This window comes from Scleropages formosus, chromosome 15 (genome assembly GCF_900964775.1).
Source record: "Scleropages formosus chromosome 15, fSclFor1.1, whole genome shotgun sequence".
Lineage (NCBI taxonomy): Eukaryota > Metazoa > Chordata > Actinopteri > Osteoglossiformes > Osteoglossidae > Scleropages > Scleropages formosus.
The window spans coordinates 11,210,515-11,235,144 of NC_041820.1; the positions used below are offsets into that span (position 1 = coordinate 11,210,515).

General features: G+C 44.7%; 2 protein-coding genes across 3 annotated transcripts in view; one reads left to right on the forward strand and one right to left on the reverse strand.

The window, feature by feature from the left end:
* The window catches only part of kif26ba (kinesin family member 26Ba), a 101,991-nt gene extending 90,980 nt beyond the window's left edge, over nt 1-11,011 (forward strand). The window contains exons 11-15 of one of the 2 annotated variants that reach the window (XM_029258396.1): nt 2,009-2,171; nt 2,752-6,202; nt 7,948-8,150; nt 8,305-8,455; nt 8,818-11,011. In XM_029258396.1, coding sequence (XP_029114229.1) covers nt 2,009-2,171; nt 2,752-6,202; nt 7,948-8,150; nt 8,305-8,455; nt 8,818-8,966 — 4,117 coding nt within the window. In that variant the 3' untranslated portion in view covers nt 8,967-11,011. The remainder of the gene's footprint in view (nt 1-2,008; nt 2,172-2,751; nt 6,203-7,947; nt 8,151-8,304; nt 8,456-8,817) is intronic. The other variant, XM_029258397.1, reaches the window with a different exon arrangement.
* Nucleotides 11,012-13,226: 2,215 nt separating this feature from the next.
* Nucleotides 13,227-24,630, reverse strand: part of smyd3 (SET and MYND domain containing 3) — a 163,720-nt gene continuing 152,316 nt past the window's right edge. The window contains exons 11-12 of the mRNA XM_018750344.2: nt 14,307-14,415; nt 13,227-13,880 (exon numbers count right to left, since the gene is read on the reverse strand). Of these exons, the coding sequence (XP_018605860.1) occupies nt 13,779-13,880; nt 14,307-14,415 (211 nt within the window). The 3' untranslated portion in view covers nt 13,227-13,778. The remainder of the gene's footprint in view (nt 13,881-14,306; nt 14,416-24,630) is intronic.

Below are 24,630 nucleotides of genomic sequence, written 5' to 3' on the forward strand. Positions count from 1 at the left end.
CCTTTCTTTTACTCCGGGGGTAATAAAATTTACTGCAGCTCTAATTTAATCATAACGAATTTACATTGCAAAGAACCACGTCGGTTTAAGCAGGGATGGTAAACACAGAACTGAGCTGAGCCATAATTAGAGTTTGGGGCCATTTAGAAGGAGTGTAACATTTGCAGGAGATTACCTAAACATAACGTAAATGAAAATAAATCCTTAGAGAAAGTCATGGATCTCCCATTTAATCTAATTACAGTTAAATACTTGCAGGTTCAATCGTTTATCCTCCTTTTTGTTGGTTAATGAGATCATGTAAGAGGGCAGACTTGGTTAAATGTCAACGCAGAACATTTTTGCTCTGTATTGAATATAATTGTCAATGTTTAAGAGAATGAGATAATTCATGCAGTTTTTACAACAAATTGTAACTGCAGGGTCTCTCATGTGATGGTAGTAAAAATGATCATGCTTATCCTACTTCAGGCCCTGCATTTTTCCAACTATTTATTTTTGCCGGGAAACAGTAGCAGCAGAGCACTGAAATAGAATGCGAAATGGACGAGCAGCAATCAGGAAGCAAGCCTGTGCTTTGCTTCAATATCCTCTTATGTCTTATATTATATTACATTGTTGTTTGTGATTTAGTCACGTGTGGCAGCACTCAAAGACAGAGAAAACTGCCTTTACATGGTGGTACTGTAATAATCACAGCAATAGGTGATTCTCAGTGTTGTTGCTGTCAGCTACAAAAAAAAAGAAAAAAAAAATCCTATATTGCATATTCCAACCTTTCTTTGTGGTAAAAGTTAATAAAAATAAGTTCTCAATAGCATTATCACTTTATAAAATAAATTGTCCAGTCTGAAGTCACATGAAAACTTAGCGTGACTCTTAGCTATGTGAGAGTACCTCTAGAGAACACAGAGAAATAGATTAGTGCACCAATTAATTATTCATTTCTTAGATGCGTGATAGTATTTCTCAACTGGCGTAGAACTTGTAAATCGAGTGTTAAAAAAGAACAAATTAAATATTTTCATATTATTAGCTATATAACTTTTTAATAACAGTCCCAGTTGATCAAATTCTTTGTCATTTTTGTGAATAGACATCATTCAATGTTAATGCTTCTGAACATCCCAAGGTTATAAATGATACAGCTGAGACTTTGGGTCCCAGTTTCATATTGGTGTTTTGTCTAAACAAAGCCCCTAATCTATTTTTGTGTACTCTCTTCATACAAACATAACAAGATGTATTTTATAGCATTTTTCATTATGGGAAGATTTTGTCCCCTAGCTATAAGTACTCCACATGAATAACATTAGTGTATAATTTGAAAAGCATTTTTAGACAAGTTAAAGTGATAGGAAAAAAAAGAGAAAAACATTGCCAAACTAAGAGCAGTCACAGTCACACAAAGCTGAAATGAAATCATGTAAAAATCAAGGAAATGTCTTTATCCTGTTATACAAAAAAAAAAAGGTTGGTTGGCAAGAAAAATCTGACTAACAGGTATATTAACAAATGTCTTCAAGGCAAATAACTGAAATAAATGCAGGACATAGAACCATTATATTAGTTTAAGTAAATAAATAATTAAATTGCATGACATGGACTACCACTGAACCGAAAACTGAATACCAAATATTACTTGTAGGAAATATGCCATGACCCAAACTTCTCAAAACTTGTGTGGATGAAATAAACTTTTTTTGTGCTTATTTGCACCCATGTGCTCAATTTAATGGCTCACATCTGTGATACATTATAATTTTAAAATAATGCCACTCCTGATCAGTTTAAATCTATGCATACTCATCTGTATAAATAAAGGTAATGTATGCAATGGGAAGTATTTACTTTTAAAAATACATAGTATGTGCTTGCTATCTCTTACAACTGACATATTTCATTAATGTATTATTCATAGTATGACAACATATTTCAGAAATTATGTAATGCATGCATCAATCGTGTCCAGTACAGTGACGCTAATTGTCGGGTTTTTGTGCCGTAGGGACAGCAAGCTGACCATGCTTCTACGGGAATCTCTGGGCAATATGAACTGCCGAACCACCATGATTGCCCACATCTCTGCCTCACCCAGCAACTTCTCTGAGACCCTTTCTACCATCCAGATTGCCTCACGGGTCCTACGAATGAAGAAGAAGAAGGCTAAAGTAAGATTTCTGCAGACCTAGATTTTTCTTACAAATAAAGAAATAATGCATGAATGTTCTCATTTATATTTCTTTAACAAATGCTGCTTGATAATATGCAAGCAAGACAAACAAAACTCAGTGAGTCAGAGCACACTGCATGCATGTTTACCTGCTGAGCACTAAGGTAACTCTGTAGTTAGCATTGTTGCCTCACAGCATTAAGATTTTGAGTTTGAAGCCGGCCCCTGACAGTGTAGAGTTCATTTGGAACCAGCAGAGGTTAGGGTTAGTCTAATCCAGTTTGGATGATTTCCTTCCTCAATCCAAAGCTTTTCTTCTGTTCAGCAGAATTAATAACTCTATATTGCTCTTTGACTGTTACCAGAAAGCAAGTATGTATGAGCTCAAGTGCAAGAGATTGGTGTTACAAAGAAGATGTATCCTGCGTTCTACCGCATGGAGCATAAAATATGATGCTTTAGCGAACCTAGTAGGTTACTGACAATGGATGGATGGTTGTCTGCAGGAACCTAATTTACATTTAATGAAGAATATAAATCTAAATATATGTTATTAACCTGTCTTTGTAATCCATCAGCAGTACACATCAAGTTCTTCTGGTGGTGAGAGCTCCTGTGAGGAGGGACGAATGCGCCGACCAACCCAATTGAGAACATTTCACTCCCGAAATGTGGTTGATCCCGACATGCCCCTTCTACACCTTGCCAGCGATCCTGATGACTACTCCAGCAGTGAACAGTCATGTGACACGGTCATCTATGTGGGCCCTAATGGCTCTGCCTTGTCAGACAAGGAGTTAACAGACAATGAGGGTCCACCTGAGTTTGTGCCCATTATCCCATCCCTGCATAAGAACAAGATGGAGCAAGGGAAGCCAATGCAGCAGCAACAGACTGTTCCACAGGAGCTGCAGGCCATGCATCTACCACGGTCATTGCAGCAGCTCCAAGTAATCCATCACAACCAGCTGCAGCAGGTACCAGAAGAGGGCGCTGAGTCTGGGAAGCAGGAGAAAGACTGCCTCAAGTGCAATACCTTTGCTGAGCTTCAGGAGCGGCTGGAGTGTATTGATGGGAGTGAGGAGATCAGCAAATTTCCTTTTGAGGAGCTGTCAGCCAACCGGGTCACTAGATTCGATCCTATGTCAGCCCAAAGACCAGAAGTCAAAAGCAGTGGGGATTCACGCATTGCTAAAAGAATCACGAATGACCAGCAGCTTGAGGAGATTCAAGAAGTGGTTGAAGAAGCAGAGATTGCTAAGTCCATTATTGAAAGCTTGTCTATGGCAAGCAGCTCTACTGTCTCTAGTTGCAGAAATGTGACAGGGAGCAATACCATACAATCCACCCATCCTCAGAGGAGCAAGAGTCCAATCATGCATGACAGCAAGGAGACTATCAGTAGTTCTGTTTCCAGTGAGAGCAAGCCACGGCCAATGGGTTCTCCAAGACTTGGCATCGCAAGCTTGACCAAAACTTCAGAGTACAAACCACCCTCTTCTCCTTCACAGCGTTGTAAAGTATATACCCAGAAAGGTGTTGTACCTGGCACACCCCCCTCCTCAACACAGATGCTGACCATAGACAGCAGGAGGTCCTCAACTGAATCTTTGCTGCAGCCAGAGTCCAGGATCTCACCTATTGGTATGAGCCCACAGGTGATGAAGATGTCCTCCTCCTCAACTAGCATGGGGTCTGCTGAAACCCTGGCTGATGACTTCCCACAGCTGCCTCTAGATGAAAAGAAGGAGGTGAAGAACACTACAACCGTGACAGTGCAGCAGCCACTGGAGCTCAATGGCGAAGACGAGCTGGTGTTCACCATGGTAGAAGAGCTCACCATCAGTGGTGTTATGGAAAATGGCAGACCAACCAGCATCATCAGTTTCAACAGCGACTGCTCAGTGCAAGCCTTGGCCTCAGGTTCTCGGCCTGTCAGCATCATTAGCAGCATTAGTGAGGACCTGGAGGGATTTCCAAGTGTTAACCCTGCTGCCATCTCTGAGGTCAGTGTATCCAAATTTCTTCCTGTCTCCAGGCCTGAGGAAGAGACTCTCTCAGGTCAACCTTCTTCCATAAGCTCATGGCTTAGTGAAATGAGCACTGGCAGTGATGGAGAACAGTCATGCCACAGCTTTGTCATACAGCAGTACTATGGACATGGAGAAGCTATGGCTGAGCCACAGCAGCCTGATCTTTCAGAGGTGAGCCAGTGTCACAGTCTCATGAACCTTCATGGAGAGAAGAGTCCAGAACATCAAGGGATACTAACTGATGTTGACAGCGTTAAGGAGAAAAGCCCATCAAGCAAGGACAAACTGAAAAAGATGGACTCAGTAGGGAAAACAAGTGCTTCCCTTTCTAACATGCAAACATTTGGGAGCTCTGTTGGCCTCAAGACCAACATCACCATTCACCCTTGTGCTGCAGTGAAACCAATGGTTATGCAGGAATCAGGTCAAGCGTCCGCATTCATCAAAAATCCAAAATCAAAAGAGACCAAAACAGCTCCTGTTCCTGTTTCTTCTGAGGTAAACTTTGATGACCCTTGGATGAAACGAGATGAGGATGAGTCCAAGGTAAAGGAACTGGTGTGTGAGGTAAAGCCAGAGAAGAGGAGTACAAACCCGACGACTAACTGGAATCCAGCTGACAGGCTTAGCTCAAGCAGTGGAGAGGTGGCGAGCTCTCCTGACACCTTGAAAAGAGTTGTTGATGGCTGTGAAATGGTCCTGAACCCATCAGAGACCCTTACTCCAGTGTATACAGCTGGCGTCCTACGAACAGCCAGTCTACCAAGGGGGTGGAATCGTCTGAACAGACAGGATGACCTTGAAGAAGGCTCAGGGCGTTGCATGAATGGAGAGTACAAAGGGTTGGGGGTCACCACCTCCACACCTTGCAGTCCCAGGGCCACGCTGGAAAGAAGGGGATCATCTGGAAAGCAAGGCCTGTTTGCACGACCAAAAGGAATCCCCCCTTTACCACCAGTAAGGAAGTCGAGTCTGGATCAGAGAAACAGAGCAAGCCCACAGCATGGTTCAGCCAGCACTCCAACATTAAACCAAACTCAGTCTCTCTTAGGTAGCACCCCAGAGGATTTGGGCAGTAATGGCAAACAGAAAGGACCCAATGTAGAAAGCAGTAGACTCTTCAGTGCTAAATTGGAGCAGCTAGCAAACAGAACCAACTCCCTGGGAAGATCCAATGCAGGGCACTATGAGTATCTGTCCCTAGAGAGGACTGAGAGCCTAACCTCTGTTGGTTCCAAAAACAGCACTGGGAGAGACTGCACCATGCCCCGTACAGGTCGTAGTTTCAGCCGTGGCTCTGTGTCCTCTCCGACAAATGGGCCTAGCAGCACACCGCAGTCACCCAAGGGAAGCCAGTCAAAAATCTCTGCAGTTAGCAAGCTCCTAATGGCCAGTCCGAAAGCCCGCAGTCTGTCAGCCTCTAGCACCAAAACACTGAGCTTCTCCACCAAGTCACTCCCACAGTCTGTCAACAGGAGCTCCAGCCTTCCACCCAATGGGAAGGTGCAGAACCAGAGTTCCTGGTCTACTCAGTCCCTGAGCCGCAGCCGCGGGTCTGGGCTGGCCTCAAAGCTTCCTCTTAGGGCTGTGAACGGCCGCATTTCTGAGTTGCTGCAGGGCAGCGGGGGCTCCCGCGCTGGACACTCTCGGGTGGCCTCCGATTCAGAGGAAAGAGTAGGCATCCAAGGTGAGGAGAGGCCAGTGGTACACACTCTGCCATCCCCCTACAGCAAAATTACAGCCCCCCGCAGACCGCACCGATGTAGCAGTGGGCACGCCAGCGACAACAGCAGCGTGCTGAGCGGGGAGCTGCCTCCCGCCATGGGGAAGACAGCACTGTTCTACCACAGTGGGGGCAGCAGCGGTTACGAGAGTATGATGCGAGACAGCGAGGCCACTGGCAGCACCTCCTCCGCTCAGGATTCCATGAGCGAGAACAGTAGTTCTGTCAGTGGACGCAGGAGTCTGAAGAACTCAAAGAAAAGAAACAACGCAGGTAAGATCATTCATTTTTACACTATTGCAACCTAAAAAAGAGAGAACGATGTACTGGTCAACATCAAAATTTACTGAAGCCCAGCTAAACAAAGAAAAACATTTACTTATAATACGTTCTTAATGTTTCTCGTAAAGGACACGGCTGTTTCGCTGTCCTTCTAAAAAGATTACCCTGATCACTGTAGAATGGTTTTCCATCTGATATTCAGAAACATGTAGAAGGCATGGCTTCTCTTGCATAGTGACACAATTTTTAAACTCCACAAAATGAGATTTTCCACTTCACCCTAAGGCTCCCTTTCCCCAGTGACATACTGCCTAGTGAGTGAAATTTCTTGGAACTTCCCAAGTGTGTAGTAGGTGGGCTTGATCACAGCGTATTCATGCTCCTCTCAGTAGGCTACAGATATTACTTGCACATTTTGGCTTCATAGAAGTGGTTCCTAAAACCCCCAAGCCTGCCCGCCTCCTGCTGGAACAACACTGACATTGAGAATCCATAGATGGAAAAAGCATGAACATTTCAAGGCAGCAATAAAAAAGGAACATATTTCTGAATTCTTAGTTTGAGCTTTTGGGACACTTGCCAGAGTGGGACCGTAGACGGGAAAAAGTTGGGGCAGAAAAATATGTTTAATGGTCGGATGGAGAGACTCTTATATCGAAGACTAGAAAATTGGATTTTCAATAAATCTGTGCGGGCACTACAGCTTGAGAATTCAATAGTGAAACACAAATGAATGAATTTGCAGCCAATCAGCAGTATCTGGACGGCTGACCTTTCTCTGCCATCTGAGACAAAGGAACAAGAGTAGGCCATTAAACTGACTTCTGTCCATGTGTTCAGGATCAGATAGCAAATTGCCAGAGCTGCCAATTTCTATGCAAATAGAAAGGGATGCATATGAATTTCATTGAGCAAGGCTCGTTCCCGTACAATGGCCAGATAAGCAGGTGACCCAGTGGTGTTATCGCTTTGCACCATGATTATGACTGTCATCGTGCCTCTCTCCATAAGAAGAGCATAACTGGAGCCAGAATGTGGTTCTGTGGTGGAATTTTGGCTTATAGGCTTAATGCTACAGATTCATATAAAAGAAACTCAAAATGTGACCGCTTTACTGGGCCTGAAAACGTGTTGGATATTTAACAGGATTTGTCGGTATGTGTGAAATCTCATTACATAATTGATTAAATAATACCTCTGCACATACAGAATTCATTATAATGTATACCTTAATATATGGCTTAAATGAATGCCTAACATCCACGATCAGTGATCTCTTAAAGTGCCGTTACAGTCATGTTTGTAAGTATTTTCCATAAATTCTTTAAGCCTGTCCATGTATTTCGGAAGTTTCACATATTTCTACTGCAAATTAAATTTCCAGTAAAAACAGATCATGCAGTCACTTTTCTAAGCATATTTCAAATTAATTTCATTCTTTCATTCTAATCTCATTCTTTATAGCTCTGAGAGGAATAAACAGACACTGATTTTGTGGTGACCTCTGCCACACTGGAACTACTCAAACTAAAGGGATGCAATTTCTGTACAGCTGGAGGGCAGTGCGAGGTGTCGGCCAGCTTCACCTGATGTCAAGGATCTTTTTCTAGCATAATAAGCTCTGTGAAGGGCCTGTATAACACACCATGGAAAGGAAGAAGGCGTAAGAAAGTGTGATGTTTCACAACTCGCTTGTTGTCAGGACTTGTTTGATGTCCTCTCTCTGGTGACCTCAGGATCTCAGCGGAGACGTCTGATCCCTGCGCTGTCCTTGGACACAACATCACCAGTCAGGAAGTCCATCGTCAGTCCTGGTGTGCGTTGGGTGGATGGACCCCTTCGGCCCGCTCAGCGCGGCTTGGCAGAACCCTTTGAGATCAAGGTGTATGAGATTGATGATGTGGAACGCTTGCAGAGGAGGAGGGGCGCCAGCAACAAGGTGAGGAGGTATCTGCACAAAAGAAGGAAGTGTGGTTCAATAACTGGTGTGTGACGTAAATAAGAGTTTTACACTTTGACTTCTTCAAAGAGGTCCTGAAAGTTTTTGCATGTGCCTATTAGACAGTTTCTACCTGTCTCTGGATTCGCTGCAGGAGGTGGTCTACTTCAGTGCCAAGCTGAAGATCCTGGAACACCGGCAGCAGCGCATCTCCGAGGTGCGGGCCAAGTATGACTGGCTGAAGAAGGAGCTGGAGCAGACCAAACAGCACCTGATGCTGGCACCGGAGAAGTGGACCAGCGAATGTGAGTGAGGCCCTGGGCTGATCAGATAACTAACTGCCCGTCTATGCCTGCCTTCTTCTGAGGAGGACAGGATTTAAATGCTGCAATCACATAACAATTCATATGAAATTTAACAGATAATGATCAATCAGCTGTTGAATGAACAATAGGTCCAATGGTGAATCAGCAGTCTTGCTTTCAATCACACCTTGGTATAGATGACACTGCTGCTCCTTGGAATGTGATGTGCAGCATTATTTGGAATAAATCATAAGAGTGCCCCTCTTCCCAAACTTCTGTGAATGGTCAGACTTTGCTGTTCCTTTCTGACTGTTTGTTTACAGTCACTCACAGCAGACATTTTCTCTGCGTTTCTCCGACAGTTGACTTGCAGCAGACGTTTGAAGTGGACTCCTTGGAGTACCTCGAAGCCCTGGAGTTCGTCACTGAGCGCCTGGAGAACCGGGTCAACTTCTGCAAGGCCCACCTCATGATGATCACCTGCTTTGATGTCACCTCCAGGAGGCGGTAGGAGAGAGACGGCATTCGCCGTCACCATAGCAACGTTGATTGATGGCGGGACCAAGAGTTTGTACAGTACATCGGTAATCTGGTTTTCTGATAGGATGCTGAGAAACACGAATAAAAGTACAAAACTGATATTTTTCTAAAGAGGCAATAGGGAAGGCTATGGAATAAATGGGAAAATGTGGATTATTGCAGCCCGAGGAGGAGAACTCCTGTCAGCATGAAAGAGCACTTTTTTCAAGGAACTTTTTGAATCTACGGTTGTAAATATGGCATTGCATCGAAAAAGACTGACACAGGTGGATATTGCATTGATGAAAAAAAAGAGTTAAAGAGGAAGGAAAAGGACAAACAAGTGCCTTGGGAAGACCGGTATCAGAACATTTCCCTATTTGTGGTGCTAGGTTAAGTAGTTTAGAAAATAAAACTAAAAAGGAAAACACAGCTTGTTTTATTCGGTGTCTAATCTTTCTGACTTGCTGTTTATCGGTAATTTGTACTTGTAATGTTATATACTAGTTGAAGAGCAGCATATTATAGCCTGTTATGTGTATGTTTTTTTATTATTCTTTTTTAATTCCAAAAAAAGACTATGAGACTGCTCAGAGTGCATGGGCTTAGAGAAAGAGGGCAGCAAAATGAGGGGACAAAACAAAGAAAAATAAGAATGTGTGCAAAGAAACATCATCATCATCTGGTTTTTACCTCCCGTAGCTCGACCGGCATTTTTCCGCGACACCCCGCCTGGAGCCCATAAGGCCGTTTCTCACGGAAAGGCAGCGGTCGAGGAGCTTAAACGAACGTAACGGCAGGGGACGTCTCGGCCGTGGAAGACGGCCACCGTTGTGTTAACGTCAATATAATCGGTCCAGCAGTCGGATTTTGGAACATGCTACCATTTTAACTTGCAGCTTAACCAAAAAAAAAAAAAAAGAAAAAAAAAGACCCGCCCGCTTCAAAAATGCTAAACACCTGATTAGCTAACGCATCAATTAACATCTATTTTAACGGATTTGCCCGGTCTTCTACAAAGAAAACCCCATTCACTCTGGGCGGCCTTGCTTTTGTGGTGCATACACATTTGGTAATAACTGTTAATATATGGTGCTTGAGACAGTTTCAGCTATAAATGTTTATATGTAGCTTGTTTCCTATGCTATTGTTCGCCCCCCCCCTCCCCCGCTTCTTCACCTTGGCCCCCCACCGCATTGTGAGAGTCAGGCAGCGGAGACTGATAGGATTTCCAGCCCCTCCTCCGAACCTTTATCATAGTAAGAAATGAAGGACATTATTTATTTGTAAACTCAGGAGGCCTGTTGTAACAGAGTTGCTTATATTGTATAATTTATTTACATATTATTGTTGCAAAGTGCTATGCATAAAAAATGTACAGTTGCTGAGCCCATCCTTCATATATAAATATATACATATATTGCCTTCCGTTATTTTTAAATGTTTTACTAAGCAGAAATGTCCTTTCTTCAAATTCACTGTCATATCATAAGTTGTTTAAAAGTTCGTCCTTCTATGCTTGTATGCTGACATTCTTGCTTATCAAGTCCATGTTTATCGTGTATTTTTTTTTTTTTTTTTTCCTCCCCCCCTCATGCCCACTTGCATCTTTAACCACTCTTGGCTCACTGAAGCCAGCGTGTACCATGAGGTGGTTCACAGAAAACTCTGAAAAGAACATTGATCCACTTGCGTAGACCTAAATGTTACGTTCGCAAACAGGGTGCTGGGCAGAGGCCTCACTTTCTGATGTCAAAGTGGACTTTCGTCTTTTTGCGTCGATACACTACGTACCGAGAGCTCTCTATTGAAATGGCCATGATTTGTGTGAAAAGTCTGAAAATGATCAACTCCAGGGTGAAACTGGATTGCACGTGTACGACGGACACCCGGACTGAACATCGCTGCCTTTGGAATAAAAATGAGCTGAAGAGTTGAAACGAGAATCGTATGGGAAATGATAACTTATGTAAATAAAGGATGAACTGGGAAAATGCCTCATTTTGTTACTCTATAAATGCTCGGATTGACATCCTTGTGCCATTTCGTCCTAAATTGCTCGATAGGAAATGTCCGAGCGTCGCTCACGGGTAGCGGTTCATCATTTAAGACTTCTCCATGGTGTTGCAAATCCCTCTAAGCAGGTGGCACAGTAGTCGGGGCTGTCGCCAGGCAATCTGAAGGTCCTTGGTTCCAATCCCATGTCGGTTGTACTCTGAGCAAAGTGGTTAACCCGAACGCTCCGGTGAGAATAACCTTTTGTGTAAATGAGGGAATCATCATATTTTTTTTATCTAAAACTGTAGGTCGCCTTGGACAAAGGTGTCAAATAAATAACACTGACTGATGACATATTTGAGGGACAACACTGCATAAACCACGATATTCCTTTTTTGGTGCTTTTGTTACATTCTGCCATCATTAAACTACTTCAGACTACTACTTTCACACTTCATGAAAAAACTGGTAAGAAAGATCATAAAAGAGAGTCCTCCGTTCCGAAGCTCAGGCCTTACCTCGAGTTCACGATCGAGCGACGCCGCATTCGGATTAAAAGAGCGGACGTGAACCGTCGTACAAAAAGCCGACAAAGGAGGAGAAACCAGCAGGATAAGCAGTTGCCGAACCGGAGCGACACCTCCGCAGCTCGGCGGCTACAGCTGAGATCGGGGGGTAAATGGCAACGTGCGCAGCCTTTAAAGCTCATATCCAGTTCAACTCAGACTTCGCGCTTCTCCTTATTATAACTTCTCCTCCATTACACCTTCATTAAATGCAAAGCCCTGCTTTTAAATTCAAAGCAGGCTTTGAGAAAGAGATTCTTGAAAAATGAATGCGTGAACAGTGTATGGCAGGAGACAGACTGGCTTTCGCCCGGGAAAAGCGGAAGGGAAAATGGCCCGGAGAAAGAGCGCACCGGGAGAGGCGGGGCGCGCAGAGCGGCGACGATGGATCTCGCTCTCTCAATTACCCAGCCTTCCTTTCTCCCGCAGAGATGCCAACCCCTCGCCTTTCATCAGGAGAGGAACCGGAGAGAAGGCGCACTTATCGGAATCGGTGCGCTCCCACGGTTAACGGACGGGGACCTTCTGGGAAGCAGGGTGCTTCTGGGTTGCTTGCTTGGCCAAAGGGAGGAGCGGTGCTCAGATCTGAGCGAAGGGACAAACTATAAAGTTTCGTCTTCATTTCGCAATCGCGTGAAACTAGAAACTCTGATCGCTTGCCTAAACAGAATGATAACAGTGGGCATGGCCATCTTTCTGCGTCTGGTGTTTGGAAAAATAACCGGAAGGTTCCCATTCGGAGACAAAGAGAGACGAGGGTGAGGATGCCACGCTGAGATGGGCTCTGATGCTTCGATAGCAGGCAGCCATCCTCTAACAAAGGTCAGGGCGGTTGTCCGTGAGCTCATCTAAAACCGAAAGCTCTGCTCTGGTCTGTTTGTTTACTAGAAAAGGGTAAATGAGGCTTCAGGGGTGACTTACACTGTAATATACTAATCTGTGCTTTTTTCTGGCCCACGGAAGAGGTTTAAACAGAATCCACTGGGCAAACAGACGACAGAACCACATCCTGCGCCGGACAAAAGGCACGGCCGCGGACAGCCCCAAACCCGCTGGGTAGGGCGCCTGCCTCGCTGATCTCAGCAGCAGGGCACGTCCTGTTTGCATGGGGGGGGGGGGGGGGGGGGGGGACACACACGATACGCAGCCGCCGGCTGGGGGGTGGGGCGGGATTAAAACCAGCAAAAGTTCTCGTGTGCTGCACTGTCCCAGCAGCGACACTCATAACCCAGACTGCTGGTGCTCAGTGCAGCAAGTTTAAGCTGTCCTTAGGTTATCTTCACCAGTATTTTAACACTTTATAATGAGCGCCGTGTTAACAGTCAGCAGGAGCTGTATGTGGCTGTACACCGTTGTCTTATTTCCTGGGTCATAATCCCCTAGTCCTCCCACCTCAAGGATTCTTTTTGGGAAACTGGGACACTTTAATTTACCTGTCATTATAAGAACTTCATACTGCTCATTTGAAATGTCAAATAAATGACTCCTAACCACATGCAAACAAAAAAAAAAAAAACAACATAAAATCTGATTTAAAAACACACAATTTAACCAGATTTAGGCCTAGTAACTTCAAAAAGTCAGTTTTACAGGGTTTTCTACCATTGCTGGAAATTTTTCTCAAAATGTGGAAAAATGTCTGCACATGGTTAGTATTTATTACATGTAAAAAAAAAAAAAAAAAAAAAAAAAACTCTCACCCAGATAATTAGCATACAAGCACGTGGTCTCACAAATGCATGATCTCACAAAAGCTTTCTGCATAATTTAACACTATGAGTCTGCTGCAAAGATTTGTCCTTCAATTATTAATCACTCACTTAACATTAATTGTTTTTGGTCACTTTAACATTTATTATATAATGGAGTCAAGGACTATTACTGTTCTCTCCATAAACCTGAAAATTCTATTAATGTACTACGACGTAAAAGTCGTCAATCTAAAGGCAGCATTATACAGCTTTATTCGCAATGTAAAATAAAATACCTCTTCAAAGGATTTTTATGAAAATTCCATCAGAGAGCTGTGACAGATTAAAAAATGCAACATCGTGACCGACTGTCACTCGGAACAACAATAACCGAAAACGCCGGACATGACGGGAGTTAAAAGTGCGTTGCGATGCCGCAGCCACGCACAGGGGCACGGAGAAAAACGTGTGCTGCGAGGGCTTCTGCTCCTCATGCTGAGGAAATACGAAAGGCGCACTCTTCCGGAAGGTTTCCCCGTCTTGGCCCCGCTAGGTGCAGCCCAGCTCGGCCCGGCACTCGTCCAGCATCCTCCGGAGTTCAACGACGAGGGCGTGCTCGCTCCCGTGGGTCACCTTCATGATGTCGTACGCCTGAAGGCAAGGACAGAGAGTGAGCGAGAGTCCAGAACACACACCGTACCGTGTAGACGCAACAACCATGTCACGCAATGACGCTGCTGGAAGCTGTCACTATTTCGACTAAGGCACTAGAGTTACACCTCATCAGTTAATTGCTTAATTGAAGTCGTCGTGTTGGTAGAAAGGAACCGATTGACTCAATTTTCCGACTGCAAACTAGCTGCCAGTCGAGTGACGTTTACTGTGGAACACAGGATGGATACAGTGGGCGTAGAAAAGGCGGGACGCCAGGTGTGTAGGGCAACACACCGACCGCATAAGAGGAACGCAGCAGAGTCAGCGCCCAGGGCTGCCGCTCACACTGTGGGCGCCTCAGTGGAACTGTGGGAACTGGGAAAGAGGGTCTGTGCGGGACCCTGGTTAGTGGGGATCACAGACCTGGCGCAGGGTCCGGCGAACCTCCTCCAGCCTGCCCAGATAGTGCTGCAGTTTGCCCACCCTCATCAGCTGGACCGCTCTAGCTGGATGAGCATCAGTGTAATAAAACCTGGGACAACACAAAGGACACGAGTGCAACATTCAGGAAGTGTTATTGCTTTATTATTATTATTATTATTATTTAGTCCTCTAGCTGCCAGGTGCAGGATAAGTACCCTGTCCAAGAGTATGACAGCAAGTGGTGGGACTTGGAGTGCAAAGCAGCTGCTCGAACCACTGCGCTACCTACCTGCACCCACACTGCAAATAACCTCTTTTCAACATAGGTGTTATACGGTGTTTTACAGACAGCCTATATTCAAGAACCATGTCTGTGGTGACCACTGTACTGAGAGATGGAAGAAGCGCGTTCATAGAAACACGGCAGGTATGTTGAGTTTAAGCCTCCAAAGAAGAGTTAAAGCTAAGAAGCTCTGTGTAACAACACAAATGAGTGCTCATGTGGGGTTCAGACAGATGGTGGACAAACTCACAGGTGTACAACGTGCGCAAAACCGGCGGAGTTGAGCTCTTCTGCTCGGCTGTGCCGCAGCGATGCGTTTCTACCTCCGCTTCGGCGATGATGAACGGAGACACCTAGCGCTGCGAGCCAAAGAGCTTCCGCTAATGCGCCAACAATGGCGCCTGTCAGAGCACATGCTCTCCTGAGCGCACGGGCAGCGAAGGGGCTCTGCGTCGAAGCCTCAGCGCCACGTTTCATGCCGCGTTTCACTTGGATCCAGGTAACGTGAACAGGATCCACCCTGGAGGCCATACGGTGCTCCTTCTCAGCATCCCCCTGTGCAAAGACTGGGCTAAAACTCTGTCCCAACACACACCCCAACCCCAACTCGGGAAGCAATCCTATAAAGCCCAGCGCACTACACTGTACTAGGGAGTACAGTATCATCTGAGTAATTTTTGTGTGTCACCTGTGTGTTCTTATGCTACCGCAGCTACCTGGGGCGCACAGTGGTGCAGCGGGTCGCACCGGTGTCTCCCAGCGCGCGGGCAGCGCGAGGGAACGTGGGTTCGTCCCCTTCTCAGTCTGCCTGGACTCTCACTTCATCAATCGCTATGGGACAACAAGAGCACTGCAGTAAAAGAGAAAGAACCCCGACCCACGGGAACGAAGCGGTAAAGGCGAGAGCGAAACCAGTGACCAGGTGAGGAAGGCGGCGGCTCTCTCGCTCCCCACCATGGAGGATGTCACAGGAGCAGTTTTACACTCGCTCTGCCTGTGTCGCGTCTTTCGAGCACTTTGAAAAGACCATTTCTGATGCTGCGCCCGCACTTCGGAGCTCGGAGGACTAAAATTAGCGGAAACTGTCAGCATCTCGTCAAAAGCGGGAGACGCTCCTTTTCCTCTCTGCTCTGAATGAAACCACAGGCGGTCCCTCCCGCGTCGCCCGCTGACGTCTGCGTCCTGGTCCTGGTGCTTTTTAAAAAAACTAGTCTACAAAGAGACAAACACGCTCCTTTCAAGAATGAAATTTAGACAGCAAAAAAGAAAAATGTCCTTTTAACAGCTGTGTATTTTTGTGGTTTCAGCAAAAGCCTGGAATTAAATTTTTTTTTCCTGTTATCACAGCAAAGCACGCTGTTTTCGGCACTTACTACAGCCACTATATTTGTTCAGTGCGTAATTAACTGTGACAAAAACTGCCGAAAAGATGAGCAAAAACCGAGTAAAGGTAATATTTTTAACAATAAGGCCTATCCATGTATCCATGTAGGTCTATGAAAGAATAAGAATCAATTAAAAGCGGAAAAAACAAGCACCTCTAGTTGAGGCTGGAGGGAGAGCTTAAGTAATGAAAAAATGACGGAACGAACATGAAAAAACTAATTGCAAAGCACTCGTCTCTGCTTTTTGCATTTCAGCCACAACGTTCGTTGTTACTTTCGTTCTCTCCGATTCTCCCCTTGTACACTGAAGACATTAGTGCTACTGCATCGATATTCCAATATTGCTTCTCCCACGATGCCTTGTGCATCTTTCCCCACTGATCCCATGCCTACCCAGGTCCCTTTGCATATTTCATACATTAATATGGATATAGCTTTCCCTCTTAGGTGCATCATAAGCCTTATGAGTGGAGTAAAGACTCACAAAATGAAGAGAGTTTTACAGCAACACAGGGAACAGAGATAATGCGAATGTGTCCGGCAGGAGCGTATAAAACGATACCTTCTGATGCTTTATGACAAACATATATCTGAAACTTTTTTGTTGGTTTTCCTTACACAGTGATTCAATTCAAGCAACTCACTCCGGGTTACAACTGCAGGACATATTCCATGTCCCATGCGCGAGGCTCCCGACAGCCCTAGTGCGGCGAGACCTTTCCCGGTGCATCGCATGCCTGTCGCAGCAGACGCATCGCAGCCGACGGCGCGTTGGGCATCGGGTTCGCAAGACATCGAACTATCTGGACTCCAGAGCAGAAAGACAGTTGTTTGTGAATTAGATACTAAAATGTGTTAAAGTGAAGAAAGTACGAAAGGAACGAACAGTGTCAAAAAAAATACAGTGCGCAAAGACGGAAAGAATTTCGTTGTAAAAGTGCATTTCCCTTGGGGAGAGCTAATATCGACCGCAATGATCTCTGATCGAACGTGAATAATGGCGTGACCTTTGCTGTTACGATGGTAATAACAGACGTATGTTTGTTTCGTTCTAACCACAAATTATAAGCGGTTACGAATTAAAGCACACAATGCACAATGGACTCCCTAATAACAGCACCAGTGGTGTCAATAACACCGTACACACTGGGGGTGGGGTGGGGTGGGGTGGGGTGGGGTATCTGATGCCGATTGCTGCGCTCTGTTGCTTTGACAACAGTGTGAGGCCCCAGGCCTGGGGAATACCCGACAGGGCTTTAATTAATTCCATTAATGAAAAAACAAAACGCTTTCTCTCTATTACCCGTTCACTGCTAAATCGTTCGAGAGAACAAAGAATTTCTTGGGAGCAGTCTTAAAGGAATGCTAAATTGTGAGTCTACCGCGACAAAACACTGACGACTTTCTGAGACGTGGGCGGGTTGGTGACAATATTTTACTACTGTGAATCTGCCTAACAGACAAAAAAATTCCGCAAGACACTGCGATTCAAAGCTTCTGTGCCTTTCTAAGCTTTCTTTAGTAAAATCAATCAAAATCTGTGATTTTGTGCATCTGTCACAGTTTGTTTAGCTTGCGTTAGGTTGCCTGCGTGCACCGTAACGAGACCATAAACTCTCCGAATGGTGAAGAGAGCCCTCGCAGAGCTGTCTCTGAATAACAAGGCCATAAAAGGTGTCAGATGTCTCTAAAATGGAAATATTTCTTCTGGTGAGGAGTCGCTGTGTTTGAAGGAGGCAACGGAGCAAACACCTTCCCTGGACATTCATTCGGGCCCAATGAGAAAATCTGCCACGATGTTCGGAATAAGAGCGACCCTCTCCCTCGCAGCCTCCCTCCACCGGTGCCCTGGCCGTTTGGGAACCCGCTCCTGCGCCGTACCCGCACAGCAGCGAGCTCTCCTCCCCCCGTCTTTTTTCCATCTTCTGCTCACGTCCACCACACGATCGGACAAAACGAACCTGCCGACTCGCGGTCCCAGATCCCCGGCACTTTCGCAGAAAGTTCCAGAGAGGATCCGCCCTGCGTTAAAATGTTACTTCTTCTTCTTAAGCTCAGGCAGAAAAAGAGAAAAGAGGACTGAATTATTATTTCTGCCTTGCAAGAGCTGTGCTCAAAGGGGGCTGTCAAGGGGGAGGTCTGCTTTTCTGATCTCCAGCCCAGACTGATTGCATTAATGCATCTTCAATCTTCCTTGTGTCTGCGGTAGAGAGGCTCTTGCACTGCGCCGACATTGTCCTCCTGTGTGCTTTACATCGCAGCGATACCGTAATGACGACGGGCGCTCCGTCACACGAAGCGCTCCTCGGCCTTAAGCTTCTCACGAGATAATCATCGTAAAGAACGACTAGGGTAGCCGCGGCACCCTTGCAGTTAAGCGCCCAGTCTGTACGGGATGATCGAGCACGCGCCGAACGGGAAGAGAACGAATGTAAGGTGTCACGCGCTAAAGGGCCACGGCTGACCGAGAGATCAGTGCCCCATCCTTCATTTCACAAATATTGGGAATCAGTCAGACGTTAAGGCCGATATCCCGACACTCAACATTATTATTGACTCATTTGGATGATGCTTTTCCTACACTGTCCACAACTATCCATTTTATAGCGCTGGGTAATTTCTACTGTATCGCTTCCAGGTAAGTACCTTGCTCACGAGCTCAAAGGGAAGCAGGGAATCAAACAGAGGTTCAATGGGTGCAGGTGCTACACACACAACTATTACAACAGATACAAGAGAGAAAGGGCATAACGGTCAATGTTTTATGACAAAAATATTACCTTCAAGAAAAAAGTTAAAAAAAAAAAAAAAAAAATTAAATCCTACAACCTTACCAGTGTGTTACCAGCATCAATGTGGAAGTGGCATTAAGACCTGCTGTCACGCCAACGCAGGTAAAGACCAGATGTCTTTTCGCCGATGCCTTCTGACAGCCGCGACTTGCTGGACTCCATGAGGCATCTTGGCAGCACGGAAATTTCAAGGCTCTTGGGGTAAAAACGGCCATTTCTGATCAATTGAAGCAGCTCATTTCCACGGGCAACTGGGCCATAAAGCAGCCGGCGTTGAGCACGATCAGTGGTGTTAAATGGTGGCTGGACACGTTTCCTCCTGGAAAAGGCCCCAAAGAGCCGGAGAGTCTTGCAGAGGGACACCCGTGTTGATAGGACACCGTGAGCTGTGCTCGTCAGTGTCTCACACATTATTGATATTTAGAAATTTTCAGCTCAAAAAGCACGTAAGAAGTCCCAGAGTCTCCAGTGACGGCCTGCTCGCTTGTCACCTCTAAAAAAAAAAGCTGAACGAAATGGATAAAACAGGTTTACCGTAATCAATCAAGAAAAAAACCATAAATCCTGCCACCATCAGGACTGAAAGATACCACACTCACATGAGCACATCATGTTTTTGATTACAGGATTAAGACAATGAAGGCAATATTTATATCTATCAATTTTAAGCAGTATGATGGGTGTATGCTTGTCTCCGGAATAATGAGCTATGGACTAAAGCATAAAATACACAAGGCCCCTGGAAACTAAGCACACAATCGAGAATTATTGCAAGCGTCACTCATTTATAAAACCTGGTTTATGTTCTCAGTGCAACGTAAAATCCGAGAGAAACGGTCATTGTGTTGAGCTTCATTACATCAAATCATGATTTGGGTCAAGAGGAAAAAATAGAATCCTTTTGGTTCTGTAGACAGAGGACAGACAGAAAATCATGCCGTTTTCAGTTTGACTCGTAAACTCTTCTCCTGGGCCTCCGAACGTCAATCGTCGCATTAAATTCGTTGAAAAGAAAGAGCTGTTTCTGGAATATTTATAAACTGCTTTGGCAGTGATCCAAAGATGAAGTAAAGGATGTGTGTTTGTAGGTTTTTGACATTTGAAAGACACATGGACTACAAAGAAATGTGTCCAAACGCTTGAATAATTAAAAGAATGTCTTGTGAAGTGCAATACTACAAGCACTGACGTTGCCTACATGGTGTTCCCTTCAGTGTGATGTATAAATCATAGCAAAACAAACAAGTTTTTGCAACTGAAAAACAAATCAATCACTGGCGCAATCCATATGTATTACAACGAGTTATGGGAAGTGCGACCAAATTCACTGAAAGTATTAAGTACACTTAGCTGTGCATTACAGTTTGGTTGAATAAATAACTATTGACTTTTTGTTCAAAGAGTTTAAATTTTTGGTTTTTAGATTGTGATCCCATTGTGGTCCCAACTTTCAGACAATTTTAATCAGAGCCACATAATCAATAAGTACCCAGCGCATATTAAGTTTAGAATGTCAATACTGTGTTTCCGCCACACAGTTGGGACTCAAAGTCCATTAGGAGGTCGATGCATTTGTAAAACCTTACTACTAATTCAGAGACAATCAAATTTTACCAATATAGACGTTCCTCACTTGATTCGCTGGAAAGACTTTGTCAAAACTCCAGAAAAGGTTGTAACACTTTCTTTCAGTGCCACATGAAGTGGCTGCCCTCACTACAGCAGCAGTGTATTTTACATGTTTTCTTACTGTTACCTTTCTTTAGTCTTTATTTTTTCTCAATCTTAGTTTTCTTTAGAGTTTGTCCTTAGTGTAATTTTCTGTGTCCTTTGCTGTACTCATATGCACACATCTACATCAGTACACTAGAGTTCTGTTGAGAATGGATGCGGAACAGCTGCAGAGTTTGTTTATGGTTTCTGTTGTCACTTCACTGGATGTTTTATCCAGCTGAGAGCAGCAACTGTGACAGCAGCGGGTTTTAGGTGTTCGGGGGATCTGCAGCTCGCCTCGAGGAGGCCGCTTGTGTTTTCTCAACAGAGGTCTGGTGTTCAGGGTGACAGGAGCTTGGACATAGGGCAGGCAGGGGTGTGTCTGTGAACGGGTTTTTGTACCGCAAACAGACAGTGATCACCCTGGTGATCATGGTAAGAAAAGAGATGGACTTGGTGTTTTACTTCCAAGTAACAACTAGCCATGGAAATGCTGGCACTTTACAAAAATTTGAGATAATGGTGAGGAAACTACAATGAAAAACCTGTAGATAATCTGGATTATGACTGAAAATCATAACTGGAATGTTTATAATGAGCTAGCGTATTTCAGTCCATTTCATTTATACAACATTGTTTTATGAGAAGATATAGATAAAATTGTCCTATTTTTGATAAACCATTAGTCAAAGAAATGAGAAAGAGGTAAAGTCAAGATCTAGAGACAAAAGTTTAAAAGAATGAGCGGCAAGCCATAAAAAACAGTTTGGGTATTCAGAACAATGCCTTGTAACATCTAGACAGATCATAATTGATTTTTGCAATTAGTATGCATCACTGATGAGTGCTGGTATTACTTTAAAAAGGAATATTCAAGCTGAAGCACTCATAAATTGCTGAACTAATATAATGCTTGTGCAAAGAACATTACTAAAACTTCAGACTCTTCTCTTTTGTGATACATTTTTTTCTAAAAAGTATTTGTTCTCTAAATCAACACAAACCACGTTGTCATACAGGACCATTACTGCTAGTCATGCAAATTTAATGTTCAAGATAATCACATCCGCTTTGCTGTGAAAAGACCGTTTCCAAATATCAAAAATGTCACTGATGGTGCTCTGCTGAGGACCACTAATTGCATTTTTTGCCTTGATAACTCTTTCTATTCCAGTTAAGGAAATATTTAAAATGAAGAAATAACAAGAAAAAATAAACCAATGCAGAATTTAGTCAAAGAACACCAAGGGTTAATTGGTATGCAAAAAAAAAAAAGTGATTTAAGGCTCAATTTCTCAAGCTCAATTTCTATTTTTTGTATACTGTGCATTTCCAGAAAAAAGTCCCCAGGAGCAAAAGAGAACAGGTTAAAACCTGAGTGGAAATGAAGGTAAGAAGTTGGGATGAGTAACAGACTTGGGAGCAGAACGGGGCAACTGAGAAGTCTGCCTCTCTGCTGAACTCTGCTCCACTTATTAGCAGCACGACTGAGATACACGAGACAGTTAGGAAGCAAAAGGCGAAGATAAGCAGTCGTAGCCTCCGACATCTCAGACACACCTACGCACATTACTGATGTGGAATCATTCACTCGAGCGGCACTCGATGATCTAGGGATGCACGTCCATGACGCTCCTCTACCCTGAGATCCCACAGCCCCTATTCAGAGGAGAATTTTGTTTTCACACGCAAGACTGTAAGCACATCAGGAATCAACAACTTGAAAGCATTCCTTCTGCAAGACAGGACTGGAGCCTCGACGATGTCTGAGAACCAAAGGTGGAGAGCATCGCTTTCACCGGTTGATGTCCACCACAATAACTCATCAAACTGTATGAATCACATAAAAAACGGAAATGTGAAATTAATCATGTATCTCACTCACACACACACACACACACACACACACACACACAGTCTGAAACTGCTTGTCCTAAGAGTGAGCGCGATGAACCCGAGCCTAATCCCAGCAACACAGGGCACAAGGCTGGACACACCCAGGACAGGACACCAGTCCATCCCAAGGCATCCCAAGCAGGACTCGAACCCCAGACCTGCCAGAGTGTGGGATAGGGCCAAGCCCGCCGTGCCAGCACGCCCCCTCATCATGCATAATTAAATTTTAAAAAGAAGTTGACACCTTTGTTGTGCCTTTTTAGTTTTAAATGATAATTAAAACTGCTGGTCCAGCAGGAATTACTCCATTGATTCCGAACATTGCTACTGAAGAAATTGTGGCTCTGCTCCTTGCAGCAGGAATTAAGTGCTTATGGAGTTCACAGAGTTCACGCTGAGTTTTAAGTTGAGAGTTGTGGCAGGATTTTTTGACTGCAGATGGGGAAGCGGTGACACTGATCCCCAGATGTGTGCAGGAGACTTGGCCTAGATTTATAGCTGTCAGAGAGCCGTGAACGACGACAGCGATGCTCAGTGCGCACCTGACACTGCAGCTTTATTAACGGTTTTGTAGCGCATGTCCGTATCACAAGAATGTAGAGTTTAGATAATGTCAACGGTGCGGGAATGAGTAAAATAATGAGACTCCATCAACACCTCCCCAGCATAGATCCGGGCATTTATGTGACTTGTTAATGACCTCCGGTTCCATCTCCTCGTTGGCATCCGGAACACGCAAAAGAAACCAAAATACTTTAAGTGGGAAAATTGTGATGGAAAGTTAGCTGGCCTCCGGCGTACTGAAAGGAGTTCATCACGCAGTCAATACACTGCCGGGCTTGTTTTGTACTTCCTGTACCAGGATTTAGTCAATATAATGTCAGAAATTGTCAACATTCCCCCTCGCTGTTGTCAGCTCGCTCAAATTAGGGAAGTGAATGTTGACGGAAGAGGACTCTTCCCATCAACTGCGATACCATTCAAGTTTCTGCACAGCTCAGACGGCAGCTGTCGCGGTGCTTCTGTTCACAAGTGAAATTTCTTTGTTTTCGCGCCGCGTATGCTCGTAAGAAAATTTGTGCAGCCTCAGTGGAAGCGATTGCACAAATGCGTGTTGTGGTACACACATCTCTGGCTTTTGATGAAGCCTACATGTCAGATGAAAGAGTTCAGCACATCAAGGATGGCGTGTTACGAGGACTGAGGAAGTGTCCCTGACTGAGTAAACGGTATAATTCAAACGGTATTTTCGTTTAAACAACAGCAGCTTTAATTTAAAGCTTCACAAGAAAATTACAACAGAGCACTTGGAAAAATAGACCAAGTATGGAAAACAGACACTTAACTGTCTGGGGCTCTTGCTGATCGTTTTTGTCAGTTTTATGACAGTCTTGCGTTCTTCATCACTTAAGGCTGTGTATCATCCAGCTGCTGGTGCAGGAAAAGAACTCGGTCGCTTGGAACATGATCCTATTTGTTTTGTTGGTCCCTCTGCTGGGGCTTCAGACTTGAACCCCACCAGATCAGAGAAGAGTCAGTGATGTCTACAGTCAGAACCCCTCCAGACCCCTCCAGAACTTTGAATGTCAGCCATCAAGTTCCAAAAATTCGGTTCGGACACTTTGCATAAAAATGAAAATACGTTATCTCGTATCGACTCTCTGGACTTGGTTACTGGGTGGGTAGTGGACTTGGTCAACTGCAGCCTGCCCTCTTGCCACTTTGATTGGCTATGAGAGAAGGATGTGCAGGAAGCTGGCTAATGGATGACACTCTCCAACCTCGTGCTCCCTGCTCTGTGTGTTAGCGCTGTTCTTTAGCGAATGGCTCGGCGCACGTCCGCTTCCACGGCCTCCCTGCCGATAGATGCTACGTGGTACCAAACCCAACAGAAGTGTTTCGAACCATTAAGAGACCAACCTCCACGAGTGTTTTCAACCTCAACAGAGTGACTGCTGAATAGCATCCATTTGCATATTAATCTGCGTCCAGCATTAATATTTTAACAGGACGCCCTGTCCGAGTTGCCAACCGCAGGGGATTATGATGTGACCTTCGGATGGGTCAGAATCCAACCATCGCTGTTTGACTCTCAAAAAAGAGTTAAATGTGGACGAGAAGCTACTGCTTGTTCCCTAACCCTAACCCTTCAGACGGACTCCCAGAAAGAGGGAGAGAGGGATGAGGGACAGAGAAAAACAAGACAAAGGTGAAATTTTACATTCAGTTTGTGTACTTTGTGTTTTGCATTTCAT